The sequence below is a fragment of the Haliotis rubra genome, unplaced genomic scaffold (genome assembly GCF_003918875.1).
Source record: "Haliotis rubra isolate DU_JTF1 unplaced genomic scaffold, ASM391887v1 Scf49, whole genome shotgun sequence".
In the NCBI taxonomy this organism is placed as follows: domain Eukaryota; kingdom Metazoa; phylum Mollusca; class Gastropoda; order Lepetellida; family Haliotidae; genus Haliotis; species Haliotis rubra.
The window spans coordinates 2651984-2672718 of record NW_025767179.1 but is presented as its reverse complement, the minus strand read 5'-3'; the positions used below and the strand labels follow the sequence as shown (position 1 = coordinate 2672718).

Below are 20735 nucleotides of genomic sequence, written 5' to 3'. Positions count from 1 at the left end.
TGGCAGCAAGAGTTGTATACTCCCCAGGGAGCTGAGACTGATAATAAGATGTGCCGTTGAGATTGACATCCAATGATCGAGGGAAAAAATACCAGCGCCTTGAGCATGCACTAGTGCGTGGATATGTATGCTATATAAATATCCAGTAATAAATAAAAATAATATTCCAGCAATATCACGCCAGGGGACACCAGAAATGGGTTTCACACATTATACCCATGTGGGGAATCAAACCCGGGTCTTCAGCATGACAAGCGAACGCTAGGCTACCGCACCGCCCCTCTGGTCAAAGGAAGGTCCAAGAGCATAAAACAACACACACAAAAAGAGTTTGTTTGTAATATTAGTTTATTAAGGTTTTATATAATACATATTTCATATTCTATCTTTTGTCTTCCATGTTGCCCATGTTCAGTTATTCCATTTGTGATTTCAACCGCAGATACTGAAATACAAAAACATATTAAGATAACAGTTTCCTAATCCTAAATTTTGTCGTCAATGATAATGCATATTGCTGCTCAAAAAGTTACTATATGAGGGACATTAACATAAATCTCCAGTAAAATCATTCCAAGATTACAATGATGTATGTATAATTAAACCCATGTCAATTTAAGTTCACCTATGTAATATGCAATATAATGAGTCTGATTATGTGCAGTATAAATTATATATTTCACAGACACAAAAGAAACAACATACATAATGATGGTTATTGCTCCTTAATATATGTGAATCTGAAACCCACAATCTATAGTCATCTCACATTTTTCCTGCTGTTGATGGCTTGCTGTACCCAGAGCAGTTCCATGGCAATGTTCTTCCTGACCTCCAGTATGGATGCAGAGTTGATGTCTTTGACTTCCTCCCTTTCTGAAACAGTCAACATGGAAAATTAGCACATAATCTGACACCAGTATAATTGCACACCAGGGCCCTTATTCTCGAAACGTTTGTAGCCCTAAGAATTCTTAACTTTGATCGTAGCCAATGTGTTGAGAATGGGCATAACAAGTTTGTAGGGCTACGAACGTTTCGAGAATAGTTAGCCTGTTTCTTTGGCTTCAATACTTCAGTTGAGGTCCACTAAAATTGTTGTCGGGGGTTTAGTTTGAGTCTCGAAAAAATCCATGTTTCTGATGCATAACTACTGAGCATTGAATTCTAATTTGGGAATTTTGATTGTGTTCCTGCAGATGAGGTTCTGGTTATTAGACTCTTATGAGGAAACAGCACTAGTCATAGTACTGCTAATTACAGATAGGATTTGCTTTGCTTGTTTTGGTGTTTACACAGCTCAGGGATAGGCATCCAGCAAGCACAAATGTATAAATCGGATGCAGAAAAAAATTATACACTTTAGTAATTCTTGAGAAGTATACTGTGAGTAAGGATTCTTAAATCATACAGTAAACAGAATTTCCATATTTCTTGAAATTAGTTACAAGGGGTACTCAAGACCCTTAGTTCTGTACGCCAAAGTAAAACCCTGTTTTGTTATGATAAACAAAACAATGCAGTTTTGATTATGAATACATAATAAGGAGAATGAAAAAGCTACTTTGTTTTGAAATTAGAGGCAGTAAAATCCAATTATGAAAGCTCTAAATTTAATTTAAAACCAAACATGTTAGCTAACTAAGTACATTAGTTTCAGTTAAGATAATAATTCCAAGGTAACACATGACTGACCTGGTTTCATTCTGGAGTCCAGCTGACTTTCCCAGATCGATGTGACCTCAGTGAAGGAGGAGGTGTCACTGTCACCGTCGTGGTCTTGATGGCGAGGAACACTTGCAGCATTTGGAGTCTCTCCATCCATCACCACTTGTGCTGTTTTCTTGGCGTGTAGTTTCACTGGTTGTTCAGATGATGTTCCATGTACTGGTAGATCTACTGACTGACAAGCCATGGGGGATATGTTTTGGTTATTCACTTTTGAACATGTCCCATCTGTACTATGGTTGTACATTTCATTATGTAAACAACAAATGTCAGTGCCATGAGGTAGTTGGTGAAGCAAATCACCTTCAGCGTTGGTTTGTATTTCAACTGTCTTCACTCTTGTATCAATATCGCTGACTCTGTCAGTCACTTCACCCTGGCTCTCTCTATTTAAAACTTTATTACTGTTGATCTCTGGAGATGAAGCATTTTGTGTGTGGTCAAAATTGACCAATTTCTTGTGCTTAATAAATTTGGGAAAAGAAGGGCTGGTTCTTTCCCAGATGACAGATGGAGTCTTGTTTGATTCAATATGCTTCACAAGGCCCAAGTAGGTGTCTCTCAAAGTCTTCATTTGTTTCCGAACAAGATAACCTCTAAACTGAGCCTGGAACAAATGTATGTTGAGATGTATAATTGATAACAAGAGAAAGTGGATGTCAAGAATCAAGTCACACAGTTAATTAATACTGTTTTGTTATGAAGGATTGGGTTGGCAACAATTTATACTGCAGCTATATATCTAATCATAGGATTTTGACAACTTTGAAAACTACATGTCAACAATCCATGATACCAGAATGTGGTGACAGATCTCACATTGTAATCACTGAATACCAATTTTGTCAAGAACAGGAGCTAATGGGATAAAGGTTATATGTAGGGGTGAATATTGAGAGGGAAACAACTATTGCGATAGTGATAGTCTATTGCAACATACTATTGCGATACCGATAGTCTGTTGCAACCAACTATTTCAGTACTATTGGAATAGTTTTTTCTCCTTGAATTGTCTCATTTGAAGTTATTTCCCAAATGAATGTATAGTTTATATGAAATAGAAACAAGCTGAAGCTGTTTCAGTCTCTTTTAATGACTGACAAGAAACTTGAAACCCAGATCAAGTAAAGAGTTAACAGGTAACAGGGGCAGATAACTCTAAATCAAACTGAATGAATCTGGTACTTTTGTATATTGTGCTGCACATTTATCAACGGAAGTCAATTACTAAACTATCGATAATCACACATACTATCGATGCATCAATAGTTTTTCGTTTCTACCATCGATTAATAGTAAATGGAGACTCAACAATAGCAATCCATCGATAGTTTGATGCATCATTACTGCCCTAGTTATCTGCATTCATGAACAGATTGTATATTGTGTTTTGTTTAACACCATACTCAGCATTACTCAATCTTGAATTGAAGCCTATAACTAATAAAGTTTGGACTGGAAAATGTCTATAGATCTATAATCATGGATTCTGACCACCCAATCACACTTCGTCAATTTGGAAAAGCATTTGTTTTGAAACTATTCTGGGCCCACTATTCTAACCTGAATCAAATCATTTGACAAATGGCCTTAATGGGTGAATTCGGAACCGGGCATTATGCTATTGGAATACAAGCAAATTTACTGCGATGTCTATTTTTGTCGTTGCGATGCCACCAATTGCAGTACTTCCAACAATTTCCAAAGACTAGATTCCTTGTTTTGGTTGTAACTTGTGTCAACATGTTCCGTTTATCACAGATGTTATACAAAATATTTCCTGCGATTCTGTACTTCTCTTAATGAAGTTCGTATAGATCTTAATCGAACGAGCTAAGTAAGATACCTGCAGTTTTATTATCGACGATGTATCATAATTCTCCAAGTCAATACAAGAATCATTCAAACTGCACTCCATTTTCAAGCGTTGGTGTAGCCGGGAAACAAAGTTACTTATAAAACTAAAACTTCCGGGAGTATCACAATCCGAACAATTAATTAGCAAAATACAGAGTTGAATTAAATATTTTTACATCCAGCAATACTCTCGGTTGCCATCGAGAGTTCAAAGAGTTTAATACACTTGATCTCGTACGTGCATGTTGAAAACAGCACATAAAACAAATATACTTCTGTGACAAGTTTTTGAATATCCCAAGCACTTGCAGTTTCCGGTTTCAAGATGGACGATGAAAGTGTGGGAAGGCTACTGAAAGAGGGAGAGGCCCCCGAAATTCCAGAAGTCAAATATGAATGTAAGCTTTGTTTTATGCTATATTGTAGGCCTAATAATTTTCTTAAGTGTTGATTTTGTTCATGGAGGGTGATATTACTGTTTTGCCGAATGATCATTAATAATCTTACAGGGGGTTGTGCAATTTGACAAGATTGTCCCATTTTCGATCACGGTGCAATGTCTATATTGTTCAGTACTTTCGTGAGGTATCTACTGCCTTTGAAAAGTCAATTATAAAAATGAATATCTATGGTACTTACAGAAAACATGATTGATTGACTCCAGTGATCTTACAATATATCATACTTAGAATAACATTAACATACGGACAACAACTTTCCTGAATCTTAGGGTAAGACTTCCGCTCGTATCCCCCTAAATTTTAACGATGAGGAAACATTTATTTGAGTGGCACTTATAAAAGTTGTATATGTCTTTTAGTATGTTCAAATATGATTAAAGAAACATGTTAAAGTCGTCCTTATCAGAGGAGGAATATATATTCAGGTGATATGATTTGACTAGAATGAAATTTAGGGGGAGGATACGTGCAGAAGTCTTTCCGTACAAGAGTGAGTGAGTGAGTTTAGTTTTATACCGCCCTCAGCAATATTCCAGCTATACAGTGGCAGCTCTGCAAGAAGGTTTGGGAATATATCATGGCTAGTGTTCACTCCCCCTCATTGTTTTATGAACACAAATGCCATGACATTTGATTTTACTGGTATACCTCTATTCTGGGAGATTCTACATGATGTAGTTTCCAGGTTACACAGGGCTACAGATAAGGGGCGTACAGGCGTAATATACGCCTAAAATTCAGTGAAGTATGATATAATATAAGATTTCAAGCGTATCATGTACGCACATAAATACCTTTGTACGTCTAACATATATAAAATTTAATAGCTGAAAAGTTGTTTAATATTATAAATAACAAACCACATCACCAACTTGCTCACACAAAAACATGTCAGTACTCCTTCAAAATTCTCAGTATACCTCCATTTGCAATTTGAGGTGTAAGTACACCCACACCCCCTAAAGTTATCTGGAGCCCTGTTACATAAACTCTGTCTTTGTAGGTGAAAAGTCCTCCTGACAACCTTTGTCAATGTTTCTGTGAAGTGCATGTCTTGAAATGAAAACTAAAACACCAAACCAACAATCAAATGTTTTGGAACCCTTTTGACATTTTCCTTCAGAATATGTCATGACAATTTATTTATTTTACTTAATCTTGTTGTATGCATGTGTAATAACATTTTATTTTATTACTACTGTATGAGTATGAGCAATGTGAGTCATGTCAAACATTCACACAGCCGTTTTGGATTATTTCAGATTTGGACCATACAGCTGATGTCCAGTGAGTTCCACACATCAACTGCAGACACTGTTAATAGGTGTTGTTAAGTCAGTTAGTGAGTGAGTTTAGTTTTATGCCACACTCAGCAATATTCCTGCTATAGGTGGCTGTCTGTAAATAATAGAGTCTGGACCAGACAATCCAGTGATCAACGACATGAGCATCGATCTACACAGTTGGGATGCGATGACATGTGTCAACCACATCAGTGAGCCTGACCACTAGTCGCCTCTTATGACAAGCAAGGTTACAGAAGACAATTCTAACCCGGATCTTCATGGGTCGAGTTTTGTCAAAGTAGTAATCTTGATGACAACATGTTTCAATATCACTCAGTTCATGGTGCTAGTATGATGATACTGGTAGTGTGCTGGCAGATTATTTCCAAACACTTTCTGTGGAACCAACTTAGGAAAAGTTATTTCCTGAATTAAAATGATTTGTTATGTATATTTATACAGTTCTGATAATGAGATTGTTTTGTTATGTTTCAGATTGCATACATGTATCCTTCATAGCATATCTAGTAGAAAGCATGCCAGGGCGAAAACATATCTTAGATCTTAGAAACTTTACAGTTAATTTGTTTTTGATGCCATATATTAAAAAAGATTTTAAAAAAACTGCTAGAAGTTTAGATTTGAACAACATTATGTTTCATGAGCTTTTATTTTTGGTTTACATAGTTTACAAAACCACAGACACAATAATTGTTACAAATGTGGAATAACGTTTTATATCTTATTATTCACTGGACCTGGTATCAAGTTTTGGACATTATAATCACATTAAAGAAATCAATTTGATAAGGGATCATATATTGTATTTTTGTAACTGCAACATGTACTATCCTTAACTCAGACAGGGGGAGATAATCAACAAGAAGCATTTGAACAGGTAATTCCACTTCTTTCACAGTGATGAGAATGCCTATGATTTGGGAGGAGTATTTTTTTCTCTGCATCTATTCTCTGAGTCCCAACTAAAAATCTTCAGCTTTTCTTTGAGTGGCACTAGAGCAGTACCACCTGGCATTGCTACTGAACTTATTGTGATGTAAGATGATCTCACAATGTAAAAACAACTGAAACAACAGGTTGTTGTGGGTCTGTGGACCATGTTAGTCACTTGTGTGTATAGACACAACATGGTGTCAGCATGCCATAATATGACATATGTTTTGTATATTATGCAAGCACTTGTGGGTTTGTGGATGCATGGCTACCCACCTGACCATCGTGGAACTCCTCTCAGCCCTGGTGTTTGTATCTGATGTAATCTCTGATTTCATGTGAAAATTGTTCCCATTGTGTAACTGATATTGAATGTGGCATGTGTGGTCTTGGCTAGTATTTGAAAACATCAAATATGTTAACAGGTATCTCATATAGGAGGGCGTTAGGGTAGCCTAGTAGTTAAAGCATTCGCTTGTCACTCGGGTTCGATTCCCCACATGGGTACAATGTTTGATGCCCATTTCTGGTGTTCCCAGCTGTGATATTGCTGGAATATTGCTAAAGGCGGCATAATACTAAACTCACTCTGACATACCATATTTTCTGTAGTAAGTGACCTGGGGCACTCTAAAAATGGATAACTGTGGCCTTCATATTAAAACCAAAAATGACCAGTTAATTTACTTAACTTTTAAGTTAACATTTGGTTAACATTTCTGCTGCTGTTTTCGGAACAAATTCCTACAATTCAAACTTATCTATAGACTCATGTACTAGCAATGGCGATAAAAATTACAAAAGATTTGTTGAGAAGTTGGACATTCCACTTACTGGAGCAGTCCATCATCAGTCTGTTTTATCCTTTTGATTACCATCAGGCTAGGAACTGGTGACTTATGCAGCAATCATCGTGCACTGGTTTTAGAGAGTTTTCCCTTTGTGTATCTGTGACTTATTGTGTATATCATGATCAATGTTTATAGGGAGGGCGGTAGGGTAGCCTTTGTAGTTAAAGCGTTCGCTTGTCACTCGGGACAATTCCCCACATGGGTACAATGTGTGAAGCCCATTTCTTGTGTCCCCCACCATGATATTGCTGGAATATTGCTAAAAGTGGTGTAAAACCTCACTTACTCAGTCACTGCTGTATAGGCTTGACCTGTGATTTTTCATGTTTTTATCATGTGTTTATGGAAACAGTTGTACTCCTGTACCTATTTCTCTTAATTTCTAACAAATGCCCCTGCTCATTCAATTCTTTCTTCTCAGTTGTTTTGTCAAGATATATATGTTTTTGTCCATGTAATTGTTAGCAACAGGATTGTTTTAGATATTCCCATATGAATATCTTTGTACCTCTTAGGACAGGCTAATTTTGTGGGGTGGGGGAAAAGATCTTGATCAGTTAGATAATAAATAAATGGTCGGTAGATGAGGAAAAAAATGCTATAAAAAGCATTTACAGGATTTTAAAATTATATTTACATTTGATTTTGTCAATTTGCAATATGAACAGGTTTTCAAACTCTTCTTTTATCAGATTGCCACTGCGATGTTCAACTACATGACCACAGACTATGACACTGTGGAGATGCTAGAAGTTCACGAGATTGAGGCTGAAGGTGAGGGGAGATATGAGTTTACATTTTAATAAAACTATTGCTGGAGAGGAATATCATTATCAAGCAAGTCCACTACTACATACAACCTTAACTGCAGAGCCATGATAGGCTATATGAAGTAACGTAAACAATGCAAAGACGTGTTTATTCAAGAGTCTTTGTTTAGTGTTTTGACTCAATTTCTTTGGTTTATGACCTGGTTTCTCCTGTTTTCACTGATGGGTGGCATTTCCTTGATTGTAGGTGCCATTATGTGTCATGGAGAGCAATGAAGTGCCATGGTATGTCATATATGTTTCCATGGTTATTGCAGGTGAAGATATGATGTCACTCTTATTCCACTTCCTAGATGAATTCCTCTTCCTATTTTCTGCAGAGCCATACATTATACCGAGGGTAAGATGCTTTCAAATTACTAGACATTTAAGTGTTAATAGCTCTGTTGGGCCTGTTTAAGCATTAATAGCTCTGTTGGACCTGTTTCAGCATTAATAGCTCTGTTGGACCTGTTTCAGCTTTAATAGCTCTGTTGGACCTGTTTCAGCATTAATAGCTCTGTTTGGCTTGATTAACCATTAATAGCTCTGTTGGACCAGTTTAATGGGATGGTACCCTATCCCATTTATTCATTCTATTTCTTTATGCTAAATAATATGGACCCATTCTCCATGAAAGCCTCCTTTCAGGGTGACCTCACCATTTCCATCTCTCTTAGCACAAGGGTTCTCATGAATGTAATCTGATTGGATGGCTGTTCTTAGCGAAGTCTCTTTTGAATATGGTTCTAAACATAGCTAATCCTCATTTTCCCCAGCTTGTACTGGATAGGGTACTGAGAGCTTTACACAGAGTTTGCTCCTTAACATGGCCAGTCTTTACAATCACATTTGTTTAAAAATTATTGTTTTGTGTCTAATTTTTCAGGTAGTTAAAATTACAGAGTTTGATAAAGAAAACTTTAGGATCAAAGCTGAAGGGTAAGTCAGCTTATAGTTATTTACAGAAGATGTCTACTCTCATCACCCTTAGCATAACATTCAGAGGATCAAGATAATCTGAAATATTCTTCATAAAGAGTTTTCTATGCTCTTTGCTGTGTAGCATCTGTTTTGAGATGATAAATTTTGTCAGATTATGTAATTGTTATCATTATTACTTTTCCTTCACATATTGCAGGTATCATAATTGTATCTAATTCTATTTGCAGCTATGGTGAACCTTTCGATATATCTAAGCATCCCCAGGTAAATTTGTGCATTACACTCAGTGTGGCAATGGTGACAGGTTATAATGTTAATATCTGTATGATTTACATCATTGTATGTGTAGTAGTTGTCAAAATACATCTTAATGTGTATGGTGATTTCTTTACTCTCCGCTGTTAGCAGCTTTTTATGTGTTTCTGTAAGGGGATAAAATCAGGGAAGGGTCACCCAAAAATATGTAAGGGTGGGTAAATTAAGAAAATACATATGTTTGGCTTTCTTGACATTTTCTTGTTTTTTTCTTGTCAGCTAGTATTATAAATTGTACATGCATGTTGAGAGGGCCAACCAAAAAATATGAGAAGTATTAGGGGAGAGTCTATTTTCAGTACATTGGTGCATCTAAAATCTCTGCCACACCCAACCCCTGTAATGAAAGAGTCTTACCCTTCATGCCTGGGTTACTGCCAGCGCGTGCCACAGGCCGAGATTCAACATTCCTGCTGTTACTTACTACAGCAGATTTTGTTATCATAGTTGATAAAGACTGATGGTTGATGAAGGTACTGGCTTGTGTACAGAAATATTACACAGAAAGCATAAAGAAGCTGAAATCCTTGTTTACTGGGTCTTCGTTGATACTACAGCTTCCAACATGATAAGCCGATCTCATAGATAAACCTACTTGCATAGGCTCCGGTCAGTGTGTCCCGACATGACCATGATACAATGCTTGGCATAGTATGTTGCACTAGCCAATTAGTGAATCCTTGAAGGGACACCTCGGTGGTCTAGAAGATAAAGCATCTGCCCTGAGAGCAGAAGGTTGGTGGTTGAATCTCTGGCAAAAGCATGAAAAGAAGGTAGATTTTTGTTGCCCTGTCTGCCCCATTAACCTTGAAGGGCTGAAACAGGACTGGGCAGTATAAGTCCGTAAACAAAGTCTGAGGAAACTATCAGTGTTGAACTGCCTGCAGTAGCACCATAGGCGGATTGTGTGTGTGTGTGTGTGTGTGTGTGTGTTTTGCAGGGGTGCATCCCCTTTTGTCCTGAAAGTTTATTAAATTACCATTGAAATGAAGTGTGCACCCTCCCTTTTCTCAATAGTGCACCCCACCCCCTTTCTCAAAAGCTGTATCCGCCCCTGAGCACCAATCATAATAATCAAACCGTAGTTCTTGCTTCCGTTTGTAGTGTAGCATCAACTGGCACTAAGATCAAATTTAATTAGATTGGACTAGCACAAACAGCCACAAACAAACATGCATGAATTATATTACTTAAGTCCTGCCTTGGATGCAATGTTAAAATTTCACCCCACTATTATTGATTATACCAAAGTGGTTAAGGCTAAAACAAGAAAGTGTTGAAGGGAATGTGTTAATGGTATGTTGTGTGTGGACACTGAGACCTACTGTTGTTGCAGGGGACAGAGGTCAAGGCCATCACATACTCCAACATGCAGATACACGAGAAGGAAGATAAACATGACCTGTTTGTCATCATCGACATCTAGTTGGAGGAGCAGCAGGCTGCATGTATAAGACTGTTTGATACCAAACACTATACCAATATTCCACCTGTATGATGGTGGCCTGCAAACAATTGAATCTGGACCAGACAGTCCAGTGGTCGATATTGTGAGCATCGACTCTACTCCATTGGGGTATGATGACACACAATTAACCTAGTCACCAATGCTGACTAATGCTGAAACAGCATAGATTGTTTGAGGTCAGTTCTCACCCCACACGTCCTCATCAAATAAGAACCCATCCAGTTTGGGACAGTTCGAAGATAATCAATATTTCCATGTCAACAACTGGAACTGAAAACAATTATTAACCATGTCAAGAGCAAACTTATTTCTTCTTTATTTTATATATTTTATTTATTCATCTTCTGTGATGAATCTAGCAAGGAAGTTTTTAGATGATAAGAAAACCTAACAGCAAAGATAATAAAATATTTTTAAGGCATGAATCTTGGAATAATTTCAATTTTTGTTCTGACAAATGTACAGTCAGACTCATGTGTTTTAATTAGAAAATAAACAGATGAGACCAATTCTCACATTACTCAAATTAACTGATTACAATTACAATTGAGTAAATACTGACATCAGTGCATTTATATTCCATGTGACTATGAAACAGCTTAATAATATATCTCTGGTTGCAGAAACCTACTTTTGTTAGGCGTATTTTTATGAATTCAGAAATGAATTTCTATTCTGCAGTAAAACAAGATTCACTGTCATCTCATATGGGAAACATGTTTTTTTCTTGGTATTTCGTCAGATGTTTGCCTGGGGATGCCTTCTGGATATTCCAACACAAATAGCTTTAAGTGCAAATAGGTTTAATATTAAGTGTATGGTATGACAACAGAATACAACCACTAGTCTTGTTATGATTTCACCAAAATAACCCAGTTTTCTTTTAGACTGGCTGCTATAGTCTGTTTCCTGAAACCTTCCCAGGTTTGATGTATAGCTTACTGTTTTGAGCATGTTGGACATACCACTCTTGTGCCTTGAGTCAGGGTTATCCTTACTGTGTCCAACCTTACTCTAATGGAGGATGGCTCTTCTTCAAAGTGGAAACATTTGTCATGAGTGAGTGAGTTTAGTTTTATGCCGCTTTCAGCAATATTCCAGCAATATCACGGTGGGGGACACCAGAAATGGGCTTCACACATTGTACCCATGTGGGGAATCGAACACGGGTTTAACCACTAGGCTACCACACCAACCCATATTTGTCACTTCTGTTATACTAGGGGCGGTGGTGTAGTCACGTGGCTAAAGTGTTCGCTCATCCACCAAAGAACCGGGTTCAATTCCCCACATGGGTACAATGTGTGATGCCCATTTCTGGTGTTCCCAGCTGTGATATTGCTGGAATATTGCTAAAGGCGGCATAATGCTAAACTCACTCTGACATACTGTATATACTGTAGTAAGTGCCCTGGACACTCTAAAAATGGATAACTGTGGCTTTCATATTAAAAATGAAAATGACTAGTAAATTTGCTTAACTTTTAAGTTAACATTTGGTTAACATTTCTGCTGCTGATTTCTGAACAAATCTCTACAATACAAAATTACCTATTGACTCATGTACTAGCAATGGCAATAAAAGAGATTTGTAGAGAAGTTGGACGTTCCACTTACTGGAGCAATCCCAGGGATTTACCTTCAGTCCTTATTTTAAGGGTCCCAGGGACTCATACTCTTAAATTTCAAGGGTCCTGGACAACAAAATGGGGGTCCAGACACTTAAATATTATTATTAATACTGTTATTGTATTGTGCATCATGATTATCACATTATTTGTTACAGTAATTGAATTGCAAATGATACCATAACTTAGCTAGTAGCAAACTCTTGACTGGAATGTTTACAAAAAGTATTTGGACTTTTTCTGCGTCCCTGTGGATGCGCTAATAACTTTTGTTGCATCCATTATCAATTCGTGTCCTGTAAATCCCTGCAATCCATCATCAATCTGTTTTACCCTTTTGATTACCATCAGGCTAGGAACTGGGGACTTATGTAGCAATCATCATACGCTGGTTTTAGAGAGTTTTCCATTTGTGTATCTGTGACTTATTGTGTATATCATGATTGACCTTGACACCTGTTTTATACAGTAAACATATGGGAAAGTATTTGTTGGTGATTATTTATTCAGTTCAATCGTAACAAGTACACATACACACATATTAATATTCCTTCCAGATGTCAAGGTTGCCATCCATGGTTGAGTTGGGATGTACTTATCCATGCAGGCAGAAAACTGACTTCATGAAAGGACAATAAAGGCTGGAAGAGGTTGTTGTTTTGGTCCAAGCCTGAACATGCTGAAGTTTTTGTCAGCACCAATATTGTAACTGATGGCAATTGATATCCAAACCATTTTATCTTGTCTGGATAATGTTGTGCCTTTTTAACAAATGGACGTGTATCTGATGGGTGGTAAATTCATCATTCACAGTCCCAAACCCAGGGTCACACACTGCAGTAGATGGATAGGCTTACTGCAGAAATGAGAGGAAATGTCTAAACAGTTTCACTACTTATCACACCAAAACATTTCAAACATCATCATTGTCTGCACCAGAAAATGGTTTATTACAACATGCCTGAAGACAACCACCCACTTCAACTGACCACACATATCTTCATCAAGATATTACTGCTGGCACTGAAATCATCTCCATCACCACAAGGAATCCAAGTTCCAGTAATGGCTTGCTCCATTTGAGCAGACCCTCCCAGCTTCATTCATGCAGGAGGAGGTTAAATTCAGCTTCCAATTTTTTTTACTCCATATATTGACATATTGTGTCTTTTTATCACAATGCAGTAATTGATCATCCATTCTATCATGAAAATACACTGGACTGATACACCACCACAGCTTAAATTCAGAAGTGAAATCACCACCTCCACCACTCGTATCTCTTGTGTAATTCACTGGAGGGCTGTTTATAGTTTGGTGTCTGTCAACTGGGCTCATGACAGAGTTGTGGAGGCAAAAGTGTCCTGTGGATTTATCAAAACAGAATGGACACGGTATTCAAGGATGCCTCAATCAACTAAATTGATTTCAGGAAGTTATTGAACTTAAAGACTGAGACTTTGGCCACATTTTCACAGAAGGCCAGGTCCGAGCCAGTGACTAGAGCATTCAGTGACACATAGTTCTCCTTGGTGGGTTCATACTGAGCCCGGTCCACGCTCAGCAGGAAGCGATGCCTCTGTTGGATGATGTGGAGACGACAGCGGAACACCTGCGGCCACTCCACCAGTTTGTTGTGGGACATCTCCATTGTGTTGTAAAGGTAGTCAAACTTTCTACCAAGGCCGTACTTGTCTGAAATACAAGAAGTGAGTCATTTGACATTATTCATCGCAGGGGACACCAAGACCAGACTGGACACAAACCTATTCTTTGGTGTAACAAGCCAATGCTTTTACCAACATGCCACCCAGAAATGCGTGAATGTTGTTTTACGTCACAGTTGTCAGGACAACAGCTATATCATAACATCCTGTTGGTAATAGTATGTAGTTTGGTTGAGCGGTGTCTCGTGATTGTAAACTCTTGCTCATCATGTGACACATGCTATAATCCAAAATGGACTTCATACTGTAGCAGATGTGGAAAGACCTGGCTTGAGAGATCGCAACCCGTCTACACACTTCTTGACCCTCAGTTTGAACACAAAACCAACAATCTGAGATTACTAAACTTCAGGAAGGACAGACTGGTGGACCACTTTTTCTATTTTGATGATGAAACCTTGGCAGCAGATAATTTATTTCCAATCATCCAATACTGATAAATGAAACCTCATCACCTGCCATGTTGACATGGTTGAGGAGCCATGTTAGAATGAACTACAAGAGAAGCAAACGAGACACATTAATGAACTTCAGTCATTAAACCATAACTTCACACAACTTGAGTACATTACTATTGGAAACAAAATCACTTCTGTACTAAATATTGGATTACATTACATGCAAGCAATCTGTGAAATACTTACTGGTCAAAATATAGTTTGGGATATTTCACAAGCATCTGCTTTAATTCTGCATCAGAAAACCCAAGGAATTCCTTGATGTAGAATCTGTTATCCTGCAACACATATGGCAGTTGTTACTGGGGTTATCATGGTTACCATGGTTACCAATCACATCAAAATCAGATCTTGGTTCTCATTCCCACAAAACTTTGTTTAGCAGTAGTGAGTACTAATGTCTGATTACAATGAGATTGCGTGGTTGCAGACACAAACAGTAATATATCTCATGACACTCTGTAATCTCTGCAAACACATTCATTCTCGACAACAAAAATGAAACAACAATTTTGAACATACTTTTCCAAATGCACACCTAAAACATCTTTGTGAGTGCACTGTGGCAAACTTGAAATTAAAACAAATTGAAATCTTGTCCCTGTGCACATAATACATACACTGAAGTAATTTTACTTTTCATCCATCTTTGGTGACATACGTTTCATTATGAGCTAAATATGTAGTGGTAATTCATTAAGTTTGTCTAATGAGGTAGATATGTTATCATTTTGTCCAGAAAACCTTTACAAAAACACTTATCACTGGCTTCATATGATATACATCATCAAGGCGAAACGAAAACAGCCCACTGAAATGTGTCACTGTCACTCCAAAACACGGAAATCAGAACCCTAGTCTTTAAAATTCAATGTGGGATTTGCACATGAAATATTTTCTAAAAACATCATAATACAATGTATTTCAATGAGACTATTTTGGTTGACAGTTTGAAAAAACCTTGATCTGAACTTCTCAATTTGATAGAATATATACATCACATTCAAGGCAGTAATAATGTTTAATTTTCTCTTTGTTGCAATAAACTGCTTCAAGAGACATTGATGACAGATAACATAGCTCCTGTAGTCTCAGCTGTGGGAGGCTCTTGGGACAACAAAATATTTCAGAGTATGTCACCATGGTAACTGGTGTTCCTCGCAACAACTTGCCTTGAGTTTCTGTAGATTCCATGTGGCCAGCTTAGGCAGTCTTGTTATCACAGCCCTCACCTCGTTCCCTGGAACATACAGCAGGACCAGAAATCTAACACTGTCATACTGTATATTACTTCTATATGCACATTGTTACATGCAGCTTCCAGGATTTTACCAGGCTGAAAATATTGTCAGTCATGTGCAATGCAAAAGCATGGATTGAGTAAATGTATCATTTTTGGAGATTACATATAATCTAGTTATACGACTTTGATATTATGTTAAATACATCATACAAAGTTTGGGATTTAACATTTAAAATTACAATATTGTAAAAAATTAATACTCAACAGGCATCATTGTTTGCGGTAGTGCAGTAATCACAACAAAATGGGGACAGTCAACCAAATTGTGTACATCAATATAAAAGAGCTGCATCACATAACTAAATGTGAAACTAGTTACACTTAGCTGAATGTTAAAAAAACCCCTGAAAACAACAGTCATAATTTACCATAAAATACATTATCCTGTTTATTTTTTCCTGCTAAATACTCTGGACCCATTTCTAACAAAACCTACTTTAGCTCATCTTTTCCATCTCTCTGGGCACAGGGATTCTCTCTCTCATATGGATGTAATCTGACTGGAGCCTTTTCTTAGTGAAGTCTCTTTTGAATATAATATAGTTCTAAACATTTTCCCTTACAGAATAGGGGTCTAATACACTTGATAATCAAGGCTGATGTTGACCTGAGCTTTTATTCTCGAAACGTTCGTAGCCCTAAGAATTCTTTACTTTGATCGTTGCCTGTGTGTAAGGAATGGGCTTAAGAAATTCGTAGGGCTACGAACGTTTCAAGAATAGCTAGCCAGGTCCACATCTAATTACCTGTGAGTCGGTACTCCTGCTGCAAGTATCCCAGCTTGGCATCAACCATCTTCACTGGCATCAATAGGAACACATGAGCCTTGGATACTATGCGGGCTATTGACTCTTTGGAAAATTTCTTGGATTCCATATAGTTTATCCTAACTCTCAAGTCCTCTAAATCTTCATTAAAGATCTTAGGGTTCTTAGAAATGTAACTTCCTAGGTCCGAATCTGGCACACCAATATCATGCAAAACAACAGATGTGGTTTAACCTGTGTCTCAAAATCCAGCTGAATGATCATATCGGCTGCACCCTTAACTCTCTGTAACTGAGTCAGATCAACTCCCAGTCTCACAAGCTGGGATAGTGTTTCAGATTCATTCACATAAGCAGATAAATGGTATTGTGGTTCTACCACATGCTTTGAAATCTGATGTGAATTGATTACATCAGAGTCTGCACCAGATAGTTCTAAACTTTTATCCTCTTCTTCAAACATCCAAGATGACTCTATTTCATCATCCGAATCACAGTCCATACCCACAGTTGATGCTTGCTCCAGATGTAAGGTATCTGGATATCCCTTAACTATTCTTTTGTTCAGAGCATGGCTTGCATTAGCATATGGCATAGACTTTGAGGAATCAGCTTCAGTTTCTTCCACATGGATGTCAGATGTTTCCAAAGAAGTGGTAGATTGATCATGATTAGTTGTCCTATCTGAGTTACTGGCATCATGTAGACTGTTGATGTCACTGGGACCATTCTTCACTGATACATGGCAGCGTACATGAGAAATGCACAATCTATGTAATGTGACCCTTCTGCAGACCTGTCTGAGCAGTGTCACTTCACTGTGAAGGTGATGCACATTGTGGAGGACAGCTCTTGCTGCTGCCATGAATGCCATCATCTCAGCTGATCTGGAAATACTGATACAAGATATCTGCAATTAACATTATAATATTTCTAATTAACAACTAAATACTGAACCTTGAATTATTGCTGCTAATTTGAAATTGCAGCAGTAACCATAACTCTGTGCTGTTCAAAGAGTGAGTGAGTGAGTTTAGTTTTACACCACACTCAGCAATATTCCAGCTAGGTGGCGGCGGTCTGTAAATAATCGAGTCTGGACCAAACAATCCAGTGATCAACAGCGTGAACATCGATCTGTGCAATTGGGAACCGATGACATGTGTCAACCAAGCCAGCGAGCCTGACCACCCGATCCCGTTACTACGCCTCTTACAACAAGCATGGGTTACTGAAGGTTCATTCTAACCTGGACCTTCACGGGTGCTGTTCCAAGAAAGGATCTTAATTTTCACTTGTTGCACAATACAGAGTGACTGGCCGTTTCATAGTGTTTTCTTAATAGATTGCATTAAGAACATGGACCATATGCCCTTGAAAACTAGAACATAATCTGTTTCATATAACAATTGTGTTTGAATATGTGTATATATATATATTTTTTAAATCAAACAACTTTCCTTATATCTGTTGGGTTGAAAAATTTCCAAGGGTACAGATTTTTGGTTGCCATCATGTATCGATAACAAATCTATAATGGATGGTTGGTAGTTAGTAAATTAGTAAATATATTTTGTATGACCTAAAATATAAGTACTCCAATTCAAAGACAATTTAGTGCCATATAAAGTTTGCATATTGCTTGGGTTCGAACACAACACACTTTACTGAGGCATGTACAATGTGTTGCTGATTTTTATCAGAGTTCTGACTTGAAAATAAAAAGGGGCTGTCCATACAACTGTACAGCTGCAAATCAGTTTTATAATTGTTTAAAGGTAGCAACAAATAGATATGGTTTCGCAGCTCTCAGGGTCCATAGCCATCTTGACTTGCATCTAACTTTAACGATCGCAGTACTGGCAGATCCAGAGGTTTGTAGCAAGGGATGAGCGGTTACCATATTCTAACTTTGTAGCTTGGGTATAGTGTGCACACCCATTTAAAAATTCTGCATCAGCCTGTCTTTGTATGCCACAAAACTGTAAATATAAATATATCACGTAAACAGAATGTGTAAATTGCACTAGCCTTGAAGCTGAAAGAAACTATCCTTTTTTTTACTAGGTCTACAAGTAATACGTACCAAATCTGTCAATGATATCAAACTTGTCACGAATTGGTATGTCTTGTGATGATCACGTCAAAGAAAATGCATAGTGAACATTTTGACAAATTCGTATCATTGTAAGTTAAAATAATCCTCTGAACAGTGAAGTAACTGAACAATCTGATCGGATCAGCCAAAACATGAACACATGTCTGAACATGCAAAGGGAGGTCACTCTAAAGACTTAACACCATGCACACCACGATAAAATAGAAGAAAGTGAGGTCTTTCAACACATACACATGAAGCCGAGAAACGCACGTCTTATAACATCTAAAGACATACATTTATATGAGTGATAGTTAACATCTACCTAGTTTTCTGAACAGATAATATTTCAGAATACATGTATATTTCTTCTTCGAGACTGACAAATGACGAAGGATGCAAGATGAAAGAGTAACGCTTTAGCTGAATGCATCTAGTTATAGTGCTTATATATAATGCAATAATACAATACTACTGATATATGTGTTTTATGTATTGCATGATATTACAGCAATTTTGGAGGAATAACAAAGAATCAACCGTTGATTTAATGGCCGAGGGTCTGGTCTGGTCGAGGTTCTCAAGGGCTACCCTAGTTTCAAAATGGAATGATACTGTTAATAAGACCTAGCTAAATGGCATCACAAGGCCGGGCCAAGCTTAATTGCTATTGGCCAACGTCGCTACCCGAATAATGCTACTCGTCTACATTTTTTAAGACCTGAAAAGTGAACGTTGTGCGAGAACCTCGTTGACTAGGAACTGTATCTACCATCGACAGAAATGTGGAGCATTAAAAATTCCCTATCCGATGGTGCAAATTCAAGTTCAAATACTTAGCCGGTTTGGAAAAAAGACAACACGTTTTGTTATGCGTTAAAATAGAGAACTGCACTAATTAAAAAAAGAGTAAGTAAATTTTTCGGCTTTTTATCGCATCCGAAACAATTACTGTGAGCCAACAAAATACTGCCTGATATTTGAACGACTAAAATATAAGAAAGAAACTTGACATAGGACAAATTTGAAGTTTAGGAAAATATTTGACACAAACCAATCCATGCTGAATCCCAGAATGTGGGGAAATGGTTGCCGACGACAAAACGTTTGAAAAAATAAACGTTTAACAAAAACGTAACGTTACACTCACGTCTGTTGTGAATCGCTAAAACGCACCCTACATGAAATACACGAGCATCATGAAATTGTGTATCACCCAGAGCTGAAGCCTATGACTGTAGGCTTTAAAAAGCCACATCAATGGTACTCCACATGCATGGCTTTAAGCAACTATAGACGGCAAGAGAATGAAAAGACAGAAACTCAACGACACAACCCCATCGGCCGTTTACAATAACGGACATCGCAGCATGATGTGGCAAGGCACTTCAGCGTGTCCAGACAGACCATCTCAAACCTTATACAAAACCCGATACAAAAATACTGGGAGCGTTAATGACAGACCCAGGTAATACGTCTGTATATCGGCGTTTGACGCCCTTTTGACAGAACATAAAACGACTGGTTTTACCATGTAAATAAAGTGTTGAATAGATAAACAATTGTTACTGCGTATCTTAGTTGGACTACACGCGTATCTGTTTGGCATCACTTCACTGTTCATCTAACCGAACAGTTTAAAACACGAAAATATTTTCAACATAGGACTTTTTCTTGTTCATTTAAACGTGGTTAGCTATTCCTCTTATGTATATGATAAAAGATGTAAAAGTCTTTACATATGTTCCTTTCTTAACCATCCCCTTGGTTTGTTCATAACTGGCTTACGACTCTCATGTTGCTTAATCAACGTACTGCCCAGCCAGTAATGTTAAAATGTTGTTTTCTTTGTTACACTCAGAATATATACACACCCCTCCCCTTCATTTTACATTCCTCCTAGACAACGGTACAAGAATCTGAACCGAAACGTTGCACAAAATAAAAGAAGTTATTTTCCATAATTTGTCGGCTTCTTGTAGACCGTCTGAACCGAGAGGAGGAACATCTTATGACTGGTCCTGAGACTGCCACCAAATATGTCGACTCTATTTCCCATCTTGTTGGGCAGTAATGTTTTG

At 37.6% G+C, this 20735-nt stretch overlaps 3 protein-coding genes across 4 annotated transcripts; 1 reads left to right on the top strand and 2 right to left on the bottom strand.

Moving 5' to 3' along the window:
• Positions 1 to 330: 330 nt before the first annotated feature.
• On the bottom strand, positions 331 to 3687 carry LOC124291329. Of its 2 annotated transcripts, none has more exons than XM_046728307.1 (4): positions 3575 to 3687; positions 1696 to 2335; positions 752 to 876; positions 331 to 445 (listed from the first exon to the last, which is right to left on the bottom strand). In XM_046728307.1, the coding sequence occupies exons 1-3, from the start codon at positions 3644 to 3646 to the stop codon at positions 761 to 763; spliced, it is 828 nt and encodes a 275-aa protein (XP_046584263.1). In that variant the 5' UTR covers positions 3647 to 3687; the 3' UTR covers positions 331 to 445; positions 752 to 760. The 2 variants fall into 2 exon arrangements, with proteins under 2 accessions (XP_046584263.1, XP_046584262.1); XM_046728306.1 differs by having other exon boundaries at positions 770 to 876.
• Positions 3688 to 3896: 209 nt separating this feature from the next.
• Positions 3897 to 11099, top strand: LOC124291384 (protein archease-like). The gene is made up of 9 exons (XM_046728369.1): positions 3897 to 3983; positions 5309 to 5333; positions 5828 to 5838; positions 6199 to 6230; positions 7830 to 7911; positions 8225 to 8307; positions 8836 to 8888; positions 9119 to 9155; positions 10543 to 11099. Exons 1-9 carry the CDS (start codon positions 3911 to 3913, stop codon positions 10630 to 10632), a joined length of 486 nt encoding a protein of 161 aa, XP_046584325.1. The 5' UTR covers positions 3897 to 3910; the 3' UTR covers positions 10633 to 11099.
• A 1480-nt stretch (positions 11100 to 12579) lies between these two features.
• Positions 12580 to 18825, bottom strand: LOC124291385 (transcription termination factor 3, mitochondrial-like). Its single transcript, XM_046728370.1, is given in 6 exon segments — positions 12580 to 13992; positions 14670 to 14765; positions 15660 to 15727; positions 16537 to 16761; positions 16764 to 17443; positions 18643 to 18825. Coding segments are annotated over 5 exon segments (1332 nt in total). The 5' UTR covers positions 17434 to 17443; positions 18643 to 18825; the 3' UTR covers positions 12580 to 13719.
• Between the last annotated feature and the right edge of the window lie 1910 nt (positions 18826 to 20735).